Raw genomic sequence first — 18,887 nt, 5'->3', positions numbered from 1 at the left:
TACAAGGCGGTGAGATATCTATACTTATCTATGACATACGCTCGAAGGAAGTTACCCTCCCCCGACAGGTAAAAAAGCAATATTATTTTCCAAAACTATAATATAAATTACAGTCACTGTTCGTTTTATGTATTTATTATATTGCGTATTTTCATTTATTGTCGCAATTTATTTATTTATTCACTGTCTACGTGAATTATTCATCATCTAATGCATTTATGTATTTCATATGAAGTCTATAATAACTCATGACGTCATAAGGTTCTTTTTAGAATATACTTTAAATATTTATTACATAACACGTATTGTACTGTTACAAAGCTTTTGCTAGACTTTTTGTCTTTCAGTCTGTGAAATTTTCAAGTATCTAGGTAGGTATAGTCCGCGTCAAATTGCTAGTCCCCTCTGAAGTTGTTGCGAGCAGGTGTAGTCAAACAATTAGCTATGGGGACGCGAATCATTTCTATATTCAGAGCGGACTAGGACTTTTACGTGGACTACCTATTACGGACACACAGTCCTAAATCTAGAAAATAATTTTGATTTAATATTTAAATTTACTTTTTTGACAAAATTATAACCTAAGCATAGATTAGTAAAGATACTTCGCCGTCTTGAACTTGAATGAAGCCACAAACGGCTTATTAGTAAGTTCTTTTTTTTAATTCTTGACAAATAAAAACATTTTTAGAGAAAATTTACGAATAAATAACTAATACTGCGTAATTTACATAATAAATAAATAATTATTTCAAATATTTTAGGAACATTTTAGCACGGAGACGAGGCAAAACTTTTTTACGCAACTATTTCAATTCTCAAAACTGGGTACATTTTCTTGTTAGTTGTGAATAATCTATGAACCTAAGTGATAAATATAATAATAGGTTGATTTCTGAGAATTGCTGATATATATTAGCCAGATCTACATTTTACCACCACCAGATTTGCAATTAACTATTATAAGATGAGGAAGCTGCACATTTTATATTTAGAAATGTTTAGTCTAAGATAGGCACCATACAAATAATCGCATAATCTGAGTTGAATCTTGAATTTAGAACGTAGCCAGTAGAATAAACTGTGTGTCGACAACCCAATTCTTTTGTTTTACGTGTTACGTAAACCATTTTCAAAGATAGAACGTGGACATAGGACAATACTAGATTAATTACGTAGTTCTAGGCTAGAGTCTATGGCTAGAGTATGTAGTATTAAATGAATAATGTAACGGGCATATACGTAAAGGTGGTAGAGACTTTTTGGTTATCTATTACGGTTCAAGAGATATAGTCCTGTGACAGAAGCACAGACAGCGGAGGCTTAGTAATATTGTTCCGCTTTGCCGTTTGGGTACGGAAACCTATAAAGGAAATTCAATTTATAGCTTTTTACTGGTACCACAGGCTTTAAACTATAGAGGCACGGTATGCATTAATTGTCACATTACGTTAAAGCATTTATATCGATTTCAGTAATTATACAGCTAATTGTATGATGAGCAAATTAATAGCAATTTGTTAATAGCAATGTGCGCGTTTATCCGTATGTGTGTGTCTGTCCATTTAGTATAGGGTTGATTTTCTTTAAACAAAGGTAAATAATAATTTAAAAAGCAGTGATAGCCTTATTGGTTAAGAAACTCGGCCTTTCAATCGAGGGGTCCGAGGTTCAAATCCCAGGCACGCACCTCTGATTTTTTAAAGTTATGTGCGTATTAGAAATTAATTTTCACTTGCTAAACGGTGAAGGAAAACATCGTGAGGAAACCTGCATACCTGAGAGATTTATAGAAAAAAAATCTCAAAGGTATGTGAAGTCTACCAATACGCACTTGGCCAGCGCGGTAGACTATGGCCTAATTCTTCTCATTCTGAGAGGAGACCCGTGCCCAGCAGTGCGATAGTAATGGGTTGATGATGATATACTTACCTACCTATTTATATTGGCGTTGTATCGGGCTTGCGCATTGATAAATAAAAATAAAACCATTAACATTTCTCAGAAAATTAGATTACTTACGAAACAATTTATTGCTATTATACAGTTTGAAGTAGATTGCTAGGGAATTAAAACACAATATTACGGTTCAAGAGAGCCCTATGACAAACGGACAGGTAGCGGCTCAATACCTAATATAATGGAATCCGTTTTTAACCTTTGGGTATGGAACTCTAAAAAAAGAAAATTGACTGACAAAAGAGAGCCAAAAGGTACTGAACGTTTTCGTCTTTACTGGTTTATTTAAGTTGGGTGCTTCACGATCTTTTTACTAGTGGTATATAATGTTCATAACCATAAAACGATGATATACCTTCACAATCTAAATATATATAACTCAAAGGTGACTGACTGACATAGTGATCTATCAACGCACAGCCCAAACCACTGGACGGATCGGGCTGAAATTTGGCACGCAGGTAGATGTTATGACGTAAGCATCCGCTAAGAAAGGATTTTGATCAATTCTACCCCAAGGGGATAAAATAGGGGATGAAAATATTACTTCGTAACACGAGCGAAGCCGCGGGCAAAAGCTCGTTAGGTACATAAGGGTAAATTTAACTGTCATAGTTATTACAAGTCGCTGAATCATTCTACTTATTACCTGAGGGTTGTGTTTAGATAATTGGAGAAAAAAATATATTACAAGACGACTGGCGACAATGCATTTCGTAGAGACGATGTAGAGTCGTAGTGTAAACAGATAAGATAGCAGCCATGATTCATGTAACGTGAAACGTAGGCACCTACTGTGGAAAATTGAAAATCATTGTAATAAGTCGTGTAAACAATAACAATTACTCATCTACAATAATAGCAGGACCTATCAAAATCCTTGAGATAAGTAAAGGCACATGATACGCATCGGAGATCGATTATTTAGCTGCTTTTCAGAAGCATTGAAATATATATACCTCACACATTTAAGCGTCGTTCGCAGCTACCGTTGGACGCTCGAAGCAGCAAATGAATACGAGAAACGCGATACAGTATTAATGTATTTAATAAAACGCGCATTCTCGATACCGGCCCGAACGCAGAAAGCCTCAAAAAAGTGAAACAGCATCGTTGCAATGCCCAAAACGGTAATCTCCGATGCTAAAAGTACCATGTCTGGAAGAGCCCGAATAGGCTACTGGGACTGCTTTGCATCTTAGGGGAGCTCCTGGACTGTATTTAATTTGATGATAAATAAGTCTGACATAGACGCCTTCTACACTCATAGCCCCACACTACAGATTCCCTGGTGTGTCGTCGTGGATGCCATGAATACTATGAACAGAAGTCTAAATTCATCCTTCAGATATATGGTCAGAGATCGAATCTGGAACCGTCTGCGCATCAGACTGTGGTAACCATAATACCGCTCCGTGGGTCACCAAATAAATGTTAAATAAATGTGAGGTTCAAGTAAAATATATACTTTGTTACTGTCATTTTCATTGTTTACAAAAAACAAGACTCTACTAATAAATCACTACGTAATAGAAGACTACTAAATCACAAGGTAAAAGATTTACACCAAATTAAATCACCGTCGAATACCAACCGCACACACCCTCGAAATGAAATTACCTTAATTGATACTGAAAATTAAACGCATTCCCCAAAAGGTAATTATCACTAATATTAGTCTAAATTAATTAAACAGCTTTTAGGGCGTGTTGCGTCCGCGTAGAGTGAAATAGATAAATGGGCCTTTGTTTTTCAATGCTTCTAGGAAGCGCTGAGCTTTACGGAAGGAAACAAATGTATGTATCAAAATAAAATTCTTTTTAAATAAGTTTTATAGTAGTTGGATACTTATACTTATTAAGGATATCTTTGGGCGTCAGCCATATTGTATTTAGAATAACGTAAATTAATAATGCATTGCCATACAAATTACGTGCAGTCCGTCACGCGAGGATACGGAACTTTAACATACATGGGCTATGAAAATTTAGGTAAAAAATAGTTGCTATTTTCATGGTGAAATATTATTTCACGTCGCCTGAAGTTTCTGTTGCAATGGTGAGCAACTTACGATTACTCGTAGGTATCTGGACCTCTTTCCATCCGACTGACACACTTGCTTCGCTGACTTTGCGGTCGCTTCCAAAACCGCTGCGGCTACGCAATCGCGTAAAACTGCGGTTCCGTGATTTCATTAGAACCTACACCAAATATCTTCAAACACAACTCAATTATTCCCATCGGTTGAGGAGTTACATATTTTGTCTCCGAGCCACATTATCAAACCCTTAAATAGTCAATGATGAACTGGCTTTGCAATTTCATTAGAACCTACACCAAATATCTTCAAACACAACTCAATTATTCCCATCGGTTGAGGAGTTACATATTTTGTCTCCGAGCCACATTATCAGACCCTTAAATTTGAAGCAAAAGCTACTCGTATTTGGCGACTGCGCGCGAAGTAAAATCGTTCCGTGAGTTCACACCTTAATTGTCTTTAAGTATGTACCTACAAGTATATTTGCATATGTATGAACGTAATGGCACTATCATTGCTGTAAAATCGTAATTGACTTGATTTAATTGACTTCTAGACAGGTCAATAACATAAGTGTCCATTTGTAGTGCTGTGTCTAGAATAATGACCAATGAGGCTGCCCACACGGGCTATATGCCCGGTCATGTCTAATTTACAATCCATGACTAATTTGGCACACAGTCATTACAACAGTAATAAAATATTGTTTGTAATATACTCTAGTCACAAGTTACATGAGCAGCCATAACATAAATCATAACTTCTCTCTTCACGCCCTTAATCAACTGTAGCCCGCGCCAAACTGCTAGTCCGCTCTGAAGTTGTTGCGTGCAGGTGTAGTCTTACAATTTGCTATGGCGACGCGATTCATTTCTATATTCAGACCGGTTTTATAGATTTGCAAACACTTGTAGCAATCCAATGGAGAGCAAAAAATCAAAAGAAATTTGCCGCAAACACTTAAAACAATCAACTATAAAGACAAGTAATGTATCCTATGTCGCTCCCACAGTTTGAGCGTAGTCGGGTAAAAACAGACAAATGTGTAACGCTCTCTGACAGCGGCAGACAATACGTTTGGATTAACGAACACAGTCGTTTTTCGTCCGTTATTAATACTCAACCTATCTAACAATCTGTCTACCAAAGATCGAAATTCGACAATTCTAGTAGACAGGAATCATAATATTTCAATCTTTCGTAGGCAAAACATTGAATAAATCGATTATCAATAATGGGCCTTAGTCTGTTTAGAAATCAATCTAAAATAAAACCTTTTAACTCTACTTGCGAAATTTTTCGTCAATCATAATAAAACTTATAAGTACACCGAACATTTCTTTGGACAAAAAATATACATTTGATCTTAACGAGTTTAAAGATTATTTTAAAAGTAAATTACATTATCAAAATCCATTATCGTAACAGTTTAGATAGATTGAGTTAAAAATAAAGAAAATGAGAGTAAGTAATCCATAATAGCATTTTTATCTTTCTACTTCGTTTCTAAAATAGAATAAAAGCAGGAAGTAAAACGATGTCTGGGAAATTTAACTGTCCTTTAAAGCTCTCTTCGTCACTGACACAATGTCTCCCACAATTTATGTAGGTACCTACGTTAAACTTGCGATTTATTCAGTATTTCTGAAAATATTTTTGAAGTTAAATCTTCTTTAACAGCGTCGTGCACTTTATGTGATGGGTAAAAAATATTAAACTCGCGTCAAGATCACGTGTCCTGATCGATGATGACGACTGATGTATTGGTATACTGCAATTGCAATTGGTTTGCAAGGGGATTCTCCAGTAAAAGACTTGAATCCAGCTAGTTAGTTTTAATTAATTCCAAGGCCTCCACATACATACCTACTTATCATCTGCCGTTTCCCGCCATAATCCCCGTCATTTTTTTATTATTTTTTTTCAATGACAATACAGCGTTATGGCCAATTAAATATATGGCCACAATTATTCTTCGAATGAAAGGCTTTAAACTATTTCATTAATTTATTTTATTTTTATAATATTGAAAGAACGCAGTATAGTAGGCATATAATAATACATGTGACCATACAGTATCATGTATTTGACTTATCTCTAGTAAAACACAACGTTTATTATTATGTACAACAGATACTAATTTTGATAATACACGTTTAAAAATATTTTATACTAAAGCGTCATAAATAGAAATATATAACACGTTACAGTTGAAATAATAAATATTCATATTTTGTCAGTATTTTGGAATAGCTGCATATTTGTGTATAAAATGGGTCAATACCATTATGATGAAAGATTTCTTTGAGCGTACACCCGCAAAGACAGACAAGATTGAAAACGGATTAGATTTAGATGATGAATAAGGTCGCGGTTTTCTTTTATGTTTTTTCATTAAAATATTTTTATAGCTTAACCTCACTTGTTATATTTCTATCGTTAATAATTCCTAGAAATAGGATTCACTTGATCGATATCTCAACCTTTATCGTATGTATACGTAAATAATGTCTATAGCTAAAATTATTCAATATCTTAAGTGGAAATTGAAAACAAGTCTACGATGGAAAATAGGTAATGTTTCTGAAAATATCCCGGTCCCGAATATCTCAAATTTATATACGGTAGCATATGTGCATTGATGACACTAGTGCCACTTAACATCAGGTGGGGGCTGGGGCACATAGTCGTTTCCTCATTTTGTGAAGACTATAAACGTTCATATATATTTATATTTATATTTATATTTATATTTATATTTATATTTATATTTATATTTATATTTATATTTATATTTATATTTATATTTATATTTATATTTATATTTATATTTATATTTATATTTATATTTATATTTATATTTATATTTATATTTATATTTATATTTATATTTATATTTATATTTATATTTATATTTATATTTATATTTATATTTATATTTATATTTATATTTATATTTATATTTATATTTATATTTATATTTATATTTATATTTATATTTATATTTATATTTATATTTATATTTATATTTATATGTACATATGTGTTTTTTTTAATGCTAAAAATATTTTGCATTACTTATTTTTGTAAATGTAAAATGGAACCTTATCCTTATTTTCTTGTTAAGTGATTTTGTCACCACAATTGTTCATTTGGACGATGTGCACCTCTATAGATGTCATTGAATTTTTAAATGACATGGCGCCGATCTTTTACCATTGTTTGTCTATTATCTATATCTAATAGTCAATCCAATATTTTGCCTACAAGGAGCTACAAGGATGTAATTCGACAAAGAGTACCTACCTATTAAAAATTGTCAAATTTCGATCTTTGGTAAAGAAAATTGGATGGATTGATTATTAATAACGGAATAATATACATACGGCTTTATAGGAGAAACAATCTCTGTTTTAACAAACCCGTTAAAACAGAAAACCTATTTGGACATTCGTATAAATCGAACATGTGGTGTATGAATACGCGAGTACTTTCACGTTTATTTTTATTTTTTCAGCTTTCATCGTATACTACGCGTTCCAAACGAGCTTTTTCTGGCTAAACGTAATGTGCTTCGACATATGGAGGACGTTCAGGTAATTATGATCCGATTGATGTTGAGTGGTTAAAAATAAAATCTACGTTTATTATTGTTTCTAGTGAAGTTATATTTTTAAAAGCGTAGCGTTCCAGGTAAAAGAAATAAATTGGCAATACATGACTGACGCTCTGCGATTTACTGGAATTGATTTTTTATGCAAATTCCTTTAGATTTTTTGCTTAAGAATTTATGATATTGCAAAAAGAAGTTTTAAGACTAGATCTAAGTTGTTACACTTAGTCGAGTCTAGGTACACTAAATTATCGATTTCATCAATATGATTTTTCATTATTTTAAACTTATGAACACATTATTATTAGGTATTTATTTATTTTATATTTCAACGGGTTTTCGGTTATTAAATAATCTCTAGTAACTATTATTGCGTGTTAAATATCTACGTTTTTCAATCTACTTCATGACAATATTCATGCGACTTTTTATGCATATGTTGAAAAACACTGGTTTAAAAAATTTAATACTTAAGGCCCTAACGACATTAAAATTTGTGATAACACGAATAGCAAATATCTGATATTTGCTATTTGTGTTATCACAAATTTTAACTGATAGATTCTATTAGTTTTGTATCATAAATACTTTGCACTTGTCTAAAGCTATTATACATATATTAAAGACAAAAACAGGAATATTTGCGTATTAAAACAAAAATGCTGTTCGATTTATTCAACGGCCACTTGAATAGATAAAGCCCATTAGATAGAGTTATGTGTTAAATTGTGTTAGATTGTTTATCAGTATAAGTAAACCATTACGGCAATTGTATTTAAATAAACCAAGTTCAATAGCGTGTGTAGACATTACTATTAATATGTAGTGACGAGTATAATAGTAAAATCTGTTACTATTTACTTCATAAATAAATTCATAATCTTCCATACCGCTCGACGTTCGGTGCGGTAAACACCCAAAGCTGACTGAAAATACCCAGATCTAGAACACAAATCGATTCATGAATTCACCAATTTATCAATTATAGGAGAACTAGTATGTTTCAACTGAAGAGGTACCAGGAACACATCAACTTCTAGCGTGAATTTTTATGCATTTCGATGAAAGGGTGTGGATACTGGCCGACTTGCATATGAGGCGACTGTCTTAATCCTCGGATGTATCCAGGCATATGTGATCACTGATCAGCGTCAGGACCCTCTTCTATATGGAGTGGCTTAGAGATGACTGTGACCATACCATCAAGCCATGAGGTAGCCTGCATCCTCGTCGGCTACTTGAATATTACAAAAAACAAGATGTTTGCAGGCCAGGGAGCCACCCTGAAATCCCCTGGACCACACATGATGACGATTACGTGACTATTCATTTTTTTGTTTCTGTATGTATTCATGTAAAGTAGGAAAAGACAGTTTTTCCTTTGTATTAAATCGTATCTGCTTAAGACATTTATAACCTGCCTAAGCTGGACATTCTTTAAAGTTAAACGATTTCATTGTTTACCCTGAGCTTGAAGACTAAGTTAGAGCAGCGCGAAGTTTTAATATCGCTCTTTAGATTTAAAATATTCTGCTCAGAAAATACGTAGAAAGGATATAGGATAGTCTTTGCTTTTTATTTTAGTATTTTGAGCTCTATCAAAGGTCATATGATCCCTGCAATTTGTTGAAGAAAAATAAAGATCCTCCTATTAAAAATTTTGCCGCCCCCTAAACTTGCCGTTCCGGGGCGCGAATTGAGTTTAAAAGGTCTCCCTTTTAAGAAAGACGTTTTTTGAGATTAAAAGGTCTTCCTTTACAAAATACACGAATACTATATATAATACTAAAAAGCTGACTTTGCTGTCCCCGCATACCATGCCGGACCGGGCCCCAAAACTTAAATAAAACAGAAATTAGTTTAGTCTGAAATCACACATAATTTCCCAAGGGACTAGGAGAAACCATTTCATACTAGGCCTTATTCAACCGTGTTTCTATGTTGTGGTAATGTCATATTACGTATTTTAGTAAAATACAGGAGCCACGGATCTGGTCGATGATTATCAGTTGCCATAAAGATTGTATAACTGTTTGTGGTTGTACTATCGGTTTTATTGCCACACCTATTTCTATTAGCGTTACTCGTTGCAGCATATCGTAGTAGAACTCTTCATTCCACTTCGGGGCACCACCGCCACATTTTTGTCTACCTTACAATAATGGAATGCTGCTGTTTTCTGGTTGAAGGGTGTGGTAACGGAGAGTCTTAAAAGAGTCGATCTTCCTTAGTCCTCAAGGATAATCAATACTTACAGTAGCATTGTTTACGTTTGCGTAAACTCATTACATAGTGAACTATTTAATTATCACCAGTTTATCTATTTGAATGTGTATTAACAACTTTAAATAATCTGGGTCGGTATTAAGCATTTACTTATCTTGTTTAGTTTATTTCTCACCGATCATAATTATGTAATGACATGTGTATTAGTAATCTATTTTTAAATTTAAATAAAGAGTAATGCAAGGTAGAAAGTTACCACCACCAATTCTTTTTTTATAATATTGGAGTAGCAGACGAGCATGCAATTTATCTTATGGTAATCAACCCCAAATAGGACTAGATAATCCTACCTGAGGTCGGCCACAGAACCGCCGCTACCCCTGAGGACTAAGCTGGAGCACGTCGGAAAAGTAATTCTCCCTTACACACCCTTCAAACCAGAACATAGCAGCGCATAACACTGCTGTTATGAGGCAGAAATAAGTGTGGCGGAGGTGCTGCCGGAGTCGTACCACAAAGGGTTCATTACCTTCAAAATTCCTATTCGCATAAAGCAGTTATGCGTTTCGGTAGAAGGGTAACTTAAATATTATGGTTTGATCACCTTACTCCTCAGCATTGGAAACGCTTCAGCTGTGTTCGGCTTCAGGTAGAAACCTTTCTCTATGGAGTTGATTACAGAAGTCATAGTTACTTTAGATACCGCTATTACGCCATATGTAACTTAAAGTTTTTGATACAATCACTCCTTGTATAGTAAGAATTAAAGAGATATGCAAATTAGGAAAATCCAACTCATCTTAGTATGACTAACGCAAAACATTGTAATGTCCTAATGACTAATGAGAACTTTGCGAAGGCACAACAAAAAAATGACAAACAATTCTAGGAAGTAAGATTAGATACAAATTTATTTCCGGTTTCCTTAACACCACCAGAGAATTACGTACTCTAGATTCACAAAATTGTATTGATTGATAGAGATAAATATATGAATCATTTTATTGTTGTGTTTACAACGGTGTATGACAGCGGCACTAAAAGTTTTAAATGTAATAGGTACTTACTATACGTACATTTATACTACTGTGCATATCGAAAAATCAGTTTTTTTTCGACAGTCTTATTTCAGGAACAGGGAATCTTTTTTTATTCAAACGACGAAATGATTTGTTAATTGGTGGTTCACAGTAAGCCAAAAAATGTGCTATTATGAAGAATAGATTAAGAACCACTGCCGTAGAGCGATTTCAATTTAATTATATCTTATCTTATATGTAACTACTAACATTCATGTTATAATTAATAATATGTAAGACAAGGTACTTATAGTTTATCTAACGTAATTATATATAGGCTACTCTATCCCCTTAGGTTAAGATAACCTGTAATGATAGATGTAATGATATTGAAGGTGGTAGAACCCTTTGTGGTTCGACTACGGCGGCACCACCGCCACACCTATTTCTATCTAATAACAGCAGTGCTAGGCGCTGCTGTGTTCCGGTTTGAAGGGTGTGGTAAGGGAGACAGATGGACCGAGGCGTTCCAGCTTAATCCTCAGGGGTAGCAGGGTATCTGTAGCCGACCTTTGGTAGGAATATCTAACCCTATCTGGGGTTGATTACAGATGTCCATGGGCGGCAGTAGCCACTTACCATCAGGTGGACTGCATGCTCGTCTGCTACTCCTATATTATAAAATAATAATAATAATATTGACGAAAAAAGGTGTAATGAATTGTATATATTGTGTTCTGGGTCTGGGTTTAACTTTTAAGGTCATTTTCCTTACTTCAAAATGTTAAACAATATTTACTTTTAGATACAAAAGCGATGTAAGTATTAAATTATTTTTATTTTTAATGTTTACTTGGGTTACAGAACAGTGAGACCGGTTCCCCCTGGTTGCAATCGCCACCTGTAGGTCCCTTACCAGGTCGTTGTCTGTAACACTGGCATGTGTGTCATGTGATAGTATCTGTTTTATATACATAGTTGCCTATTTTACGCCTATTATTTGGTGGGGGTCAAAATAAGATACATTTAAATGGGTATTGATCAGTCGTGTTGTATTAATGTCGTACTAACCTATACTCTACATGACGACACATGAAATCGACAACAAAAATACAAACAAAATATGAAATAAACTACTTAACATTAAAGTATAATAGTATAATACACCAATCAATACGGTTTAGATAATTATAAGATCACACGTACATAACTGAATCGGAATTGGCAATAAACATTTCATGGCCATTTCTTATTATGCAGGATTAGAGTCAGCGTACGTTTTTGGCCCGCATGCATGCCTCTCATATCCTGTAATTTCATTAATAATTTCTCGTCACACGCATGTGAGATGTGGAGAGACTGAAGCTACTTAATTGACGCGTGCGGATGAGATGCGAACGCAGACGTAGACCCATGTGACAAGAAAAATGCCTGGATGATACTTTAAATTTGTTTTCTAGGATAACTTTAACTAAATTGTTTATTGATAATGTAGGTTCTTGAATTGAGGGTAACAATATATAAAAAAAATCAATCTATTTTCAATAACTCAATATAATTAAAATCCTAAAAAATGTAACGGAAACTAAAATACCCTTATAGGCGTGAGATTTTCTTAGTTTATCTTAGCATTTTTTAAATTTCTACGTGTGAATTCGTGCTATATTTTTATAGGCATTACTTTTACGTAGTGATATTTTGTATTTAGGCGTAACGTAGCGTTTTAGAAAATAATATTTATTTAATTGCACCATTAATACACTATCCCATAATAATAACCATAATCATTAAACGTATATATAACTAAATATATGTTGAGAATAAAACATTGCAAAGACTTTTCTTTCTATATTTATATGCAGTTCTCCAAAATCATATTGTTGCAATGTTTTGTTTATCAGCAAATAGATAATATAATTCATATTAATTTTTCTTATCACTTATATCTTCTATATATCTAAATGTCCGCTGACGTACTTACTTTATTATCACTTTATTAACTCGTAAGTTAATTAAATTTCTATGAGTAACCTTAATTAACTCTACGTATAAAATCGAGTCAGTAGGTAGTTTTAATTTTATTCAACCTTACCTACTCCTTCTTATTTAACTTATTATTTAGTGTAGAAAAATGGCCTTTTCCTGTCACGTAGAATGTGTCCGCGTGCGTGCTGCTTGTATTCTATCGTTACATAGGCAAGATACCTCTTATGCCTGCTACACGCACGCAGGTCTGACAAGAGCGAGTTAAGTCGCGAGTGCGAAGTAAATGTGAGCTAGTGTAGTTCCACGTGACAGGAAAAGGCATTGATAGTGCATGAGTTTATAATTACATATTAATTATGCATATTATAATATAGAAACTACGAAACCAAATACATAAAATGTCATCAATTAACCTACTAAAAATAAAAAGGGTTACAATTCTTATTTAAGTATTTGAGTACAATTTAGTCTTTGCGTCGCCATTGGCTAACTCCTTAAGTCAGAAGGAATAGGAAGTAAACGATTTTGGCATTAAAAATACGGCAATAACAGACCGTATGTCGATGCATTTCATCTAAGTATACATTTCGGGTGGCCATTTTAAATGTTTAAAAAATTAATGTTTTATGCCGTCCATCACACATTACACACATGAGACGCTTCGAAGTAGGGTTATTACTTTTAGTAGTCATAATGTAGTGATTTTTGAGAATAACTACCAAGTACCTATACATGTAACAAAGAACTCTTAGAAATGTCATCGATAACTCGAGGGATACTTCACATGGGTAATAATCGTACGCGCAAGTTCTAAGAATGTTAGCAGCATGACGTAAAATCTATTTTTTATCAAGCATGTTTACGTAGCTGTCGTAAATAACAACTTTACTTAGCCTGAATTGGATGGGATTGTTGATAGTAGATATGTTAATTTACGAAACATAACTATTGATAATAGCAATATTGTTCAATGTTTATTGCATACAAGGATCGGGAGTATAACGTCTCAACAATCTCAAAGGTAATTAATATTTTATTTAATGTACAGAATGTTATACATATCTTTAGATTATCAGTAATGAAACCGCATGTAAATAATGAATGGTTCGGTAGATACATAATTTTCCAAAATAAGGACTTTTTTCTTGTCACGCAGGTCTACGCCCGCACGCGTGTATCACTCACAAGCTTCACCTAATTCGCTGCGGACTCTTCGTGTCCCGCGTGGTTACGACAAGAAAAGTATTTACATGTATGACAAGAAAAGTATTTAAAACGATAAGATGCAAGACATGCGTGCAGGCGTAAGCCCGTGCAACAGGAAAAATACCCTGTGTTTTCACAAGTTGCTCAAAACTAAGCCAATGGTGATGTCTCTGACTGACCAAGTAGTTAAATGCGACATTTAAAAAAATAGGGAAAATGCTAAGGTACAAGAGCAGACTAGAGCATATATTTTTATGTATAAAGATTAAGAAGACGCACTTTACTTAGCAACAGTGAATTAATAAATAATTGGTAGCCCAAAAAAGCACAACTGCAGCAAATAAACAATTACAAAAATAATTCAAGGCAAGAGAGTTTTATCCGTAAAATCCAGAATTAAAGCTACTATAACCTTTCGTGCCGACTGGTCGTATGGTATGCACTACGTTTCAGGTCGGAAGATAACAGCGCTATTGTTAGTAGCAAAAATAATAGTAGTTCTATAGTCGAACTCTACACTTATTAGGGTTCTACCATAGAATAAAAAGAAAGTAATATTATTTAGTTTTATTATTTCGCGATGCGTTTCCGAATAAGCTGAACAAAAAATAAACTTTGTCGAACGTGCACGTTGTTTCCAAACTTACGTAACGTACAAGTTACGTCTTAACTGTAGAAAACTTTGACAAGTTTCGGATCTTATTTCGAAATTCCAGCTGAGTACCTATAGAGTATGTTTCTTCAGTATCGCTAAGTCAAAAAAAAATGCTTTTTTAGGTAATTATGTTTTCGGACTCTATGTTTTATTACTAACCAAACAAACAATTTATGACCATTAATAAGTGGGAACTCGAATGATGCAAATGATAAGTAGCAGCTATGGTGATAAGCTTCGAAGGCAATCACGAAATCCTAGGTTATTAAAAGTATAATTATTAGGGCTAATGTACATATACAAACATAAAGCATGTTATTTGTTAAAGTATTTCTAGCGTAACATGGTCTCGCAGACACGGGCCGTGCCACGGGAGTACAATATTTCGAAAATATTGTTCAGAAAAATATAGTTTTATCTAGCATGGTTCGTGTTTGCCTAATGTCCATAAATAGGTATTAAAGAGGCCATAGGTATACATAGCACTATATCCTGAAATAAATAACAGGAAACTACAATTATCAATTTAGTTGTTACCCAACTGTTACTTAATCGTTTATCAGTATGCGAATATAAATACATTTCATGCATATATGATAAATAATATAAATATGTATGTTAGATAGCTGTTTTTATATAATTAACTTGTACGAGGCAATTCGTATTATATATTTAAATTATTTTATATGACATCCGTTAGAGTATTGTCTGCAAAATATTTTTTGAAATAATGCAACAGGAGTGTCCGCATTGTTCCATTGTTATTTGAAAACGAAAAATACATAAGGCGATCCGATATAGCCTCGAGGGATAAAATTTAGCAATTTCGTTCTATAATAGAATTGGTTACAGATGTCCGCGGACGGCAGTGACTCAATACCTACAGACTGCATGCCCGTTTGCTATTTCTATATAAAATAAAATTGCTATTGTAACCAAATTAGCACAGTTTATTTGTGTATAATAGTTTCGCTGTACGTAGCGCTAATGGACAAAATTCATTGGAGCAAACTGCATAACATATGCCAACTCTGTTTATATTTCATTTATGTAAAGCCATGTATATATTTGTTAAATAATGTATAATTGTACAGAGATACCAATTTCGTATGCAAATATTATTATTGTATTGTTCTTGTTCAGTGGGTACCGAGGCGGAAGTTCTCACAAGCGTCGAGAGAAGAAGCGCTTCGCAGCTTACGGGGCTTATGCTTGGGGAGTGCCCGTTGTTTTGACTGCGATTACGATCGCCATGCAATTCAGCGACTTACCGAGTAATATCATCACCCCGGGATTCGGAAGCAAGCGCTGTTGGTTCAACGGTAAGCCTCCAGAGCGTATAAATTGTGTAAAAATAGGCAAATAGAAGTACTTCTTTATTATACTCATCTGAATAATTTTGCTAAATTACTATTGAGATCGTTACAACCCCCCTCTTGAATATAAAAACCCATTTAAAATAATTATTTAATATTAAAAAAAAACATGCATGACAAGAATTTGCATGTTTTCATTTTTTATTGGTAATACTGAAGCTCGTCTGTATCTAGCAAATACCATAAGACAGGAAAGCAGCTTTACTTTCCTGTCACGCATGTTACGCCCACTCGAATAGCAACTTCATTCATATATAGGTACCTAAGTGAAAAAGGCGCGTCCTAGTGTAAACATGTGCGACAGGAAAAGTGTCTTAATAAATAAGTTTATATCCACAGATTGGACAAGTGAGCTGGTTTATTTCTTCATTCCGGTACTTGTGCTGGTGGTATGCAACGTGGTGTTGTTTTCGGTGACGGCGTATCGGATCCGCTCCATTAGACAAGAGACTGCCATCTTGAAAAGCTCGGAGTCATCACGCAGTGACAAACTAAAGAAGGATAAGCAAAGGTACAATATTGAAATACAAAACCTTACAAATATATTGAAGTAGGTATTTTAGGAAGTGTCAAGATTATAAGTATTTTTAAGCAATTAAAGTCAAAGTCATGCTAGTCGGTCTCTGAATTCATTGGCACCCATGGACTGGCACCATCTGTAACCAACTAACATAGTAATAAGTAATAAGTAAAACAGGAATGCTATCTAAAATGTTAAGTGATTGAAGAAAAATAAGCTTTCAAGGACCGGACCACATATAGTTAGTAGTAATCAATATTCTCTTAAATATATCTTAATGAAAAAAGTCATCTCATTTACAATTTTGCTACCCTTAAACTGCGGTCCGATATTACACCTAGACACTAACTTACAGGCTTATAAGGCTACTACTAGACTAGGCTACTACTAGGCTAACAAGGCCTACGCACGCTAGGCTTAACTAAGGCTAGGTAAGGGGTACGTAGCCTAAGCTACACAATTATAACTGATTTATTGTTCTACAGATACGGATTATATCTGAAGCTGTTTGTAGTGATGGGCGTGAACTGGACGATAGAGATTATCAGCTTCGCAGTTGGCGGCTCCAACTGGTATTGGGTCGTGGTCGACATCTCTAATATTGTACTTGGACTGTTCATATTCTTCATCTTTGTGTGGAAGAATAAAGTGCGCAATTTGGCCGCTAAGAAGTAAGTTAACGCAGATTTTAGGAATTGTGCTTTAATAATGGAATGATTATAAATAGATCCTGATTTCCTATACATATATAAATTATCTGAACAGGGAAAATCAAGTATTACAAAAATAAAAAGAAATATTTTTATTAAGGCGCTGTATCTGTTGGTGAATGCATTTTGGTATCTATAATAGATTTTTATTGCCCCTGAAGCAGCGCAGTAGATATAACGTCGATTTTAATTCGAATTCTACATGACGTAAGGATAAGTGAAATCCTTATTAATTAAAGTAAGCACTGCAATAAAGTACACAAATATTTAATAAATATTTGGCACAAAAGATTAATGTAAACGAGGTAAGATTAATCACTTTTTCTCCCTTATTAATTTAAGTACAGTAAGTAATTAAAAAATAGAATCTACTTACTTATAACGCATATTTCTTTATTTCAGATGGAGAAGTATACGTGGTAAGCCCGCGGCCACTGACACGAGTCTTGGGCGCTGGGCCACGCAGTCCAGCTCCGCACCCACCGAGAATACACGCGTCTCTACCGATGAGACCACGATCCGGCTTAAGGATATGCACTAATATGCTTATAGCTTAGAAGGTTACTACTTTAGTATTATATGTTAAAAAGTTAACATTAAAATGTTAGAAGATAGTGGAATTTTTATACGATGTAATCGACTATTTTTCTAAGTGGAGGAACAAATTCTTTTACTTTGGTCCTGTGACCAGAAGCTGTTCTAAAGTATAGAAAAAGCTTTCTATAATAAATATCCTAAAACTAATTCCTTAACTTAATATCTTTAACAATATTTTGCGATTCACTGTGACAGAGGTACCGTCTATTAATTTACAATGTTATTTATAGAAAGTCGAAACGTACAAATAATTAAATATAAAGTTTGTTATTTCAGATTACAAGGCTAGTCTGGACGTCATCTCCATATTGCTAGTCAGGTTGCCTGATCACGAAAGCTTTATTTACCTAATTAATTTTAAGTGCCTACACAAAATAAGTAAGGGTTATTATTAAGTTTAAATAATAAATTTTATATACTTAAGTCAAAAATTAAAATATATTCAAAATAAAGCATTCTGAAAATGGAATTGTTATTGACGATGTAATTGAATAAAAATGTTTAGTGTGCATCGTGTTTTGTATTGAAGTTGAATGATAGTCGCTTAGTTAATTTAATAGGTACTTTCTATACTTATATGTTTGGCGAATCGCGCTACACGTGACATCGTGGGATGAAGATATCGAAACTCTGACTTTATAATGGACATACGTTCGTTCTTCAGGTTAAAGCTTAGCGAAACTGATAAGTGACTACGGTAAAGTTCATTAAAATGAAAGCGTATACTTATTGGAAAAGTCATAGCGATCAATAGGTTTAACGCCTCGAATCACATGTTGTCCGAAGATATCCAAATATCAAACTAAATGTTAAGCTTGAACAATTCCGACTTAGGAAACGTACGACCTAACCATGTCACCTAAAATATTAAGTGATATAAACAGGAACAAAGAATTATTAAATAAATCATAAGCTAAAAGCTTAGAAAATGACAGTTATTTTGAGATTATTTTTACTAGCAAACATTTGTATTAAATGC

General features: G+C 33.8%; 1 protein-coding gene across 1 annotated transcript in view; it reads left to right on the top strand.

Moving 5' to 3' along the window:
- LOC140757500 (G-protein coupled receptor Mth2) overlaps positions 1-18,599 on the top strand; it is a 48,195-nt gene extending 29,596 nt beyond the window's left edge. The window contains exons 4-9 of the mRNA XM_073093245.1: positions 7,518-7,596; positions 15,849-16,027; positions 16,421-16,592; positions 17,087-17,272; positions 17,714-17,871; positions 18,185-18,599. Coding sequence (XP_072949346.1) covers positions 7,518-7,596; positions 15,849-16,027; positions 16,421-16,592; positions 17,087-17,272; positions 17,714-17,852 — 755 coding nt within the window. The 3' untranslated portion in view covers positions 17,853-17,871; positions 18,185-18,599. The remainder of the gene's footprint in view (positions 1-7,517; positions 7,597-15,848; positions 16,028-16,420; positions 16,593-17,086; positions 17,273-17,713; positions 17,872-18,184) is intronic.
- Positions 18,600-18,887: the final 288 nt, after the last annotated feature.

The sequence above is a fragment of the Epargyreus clarus genome, unplaced genomic scaffold (assembly GCF_041222505.1).
Source record: "Epargyreus clarus isolate Ecla_fem2 unplaced genomic scaffold, WU_Ecla_fem_2.2 ptg000004l, whole genome shotgun sequence".
Classification (NCBI taxonomy): Eukaryota; Metazoa; Arthropoda; class Insecta; order Lepidoptera; family Hesperiidae; genus Epargyreus; species Epargyreus clarus.
This window is presented reverse-complemented; position numbering and strand designations above follow the sequence as displayed.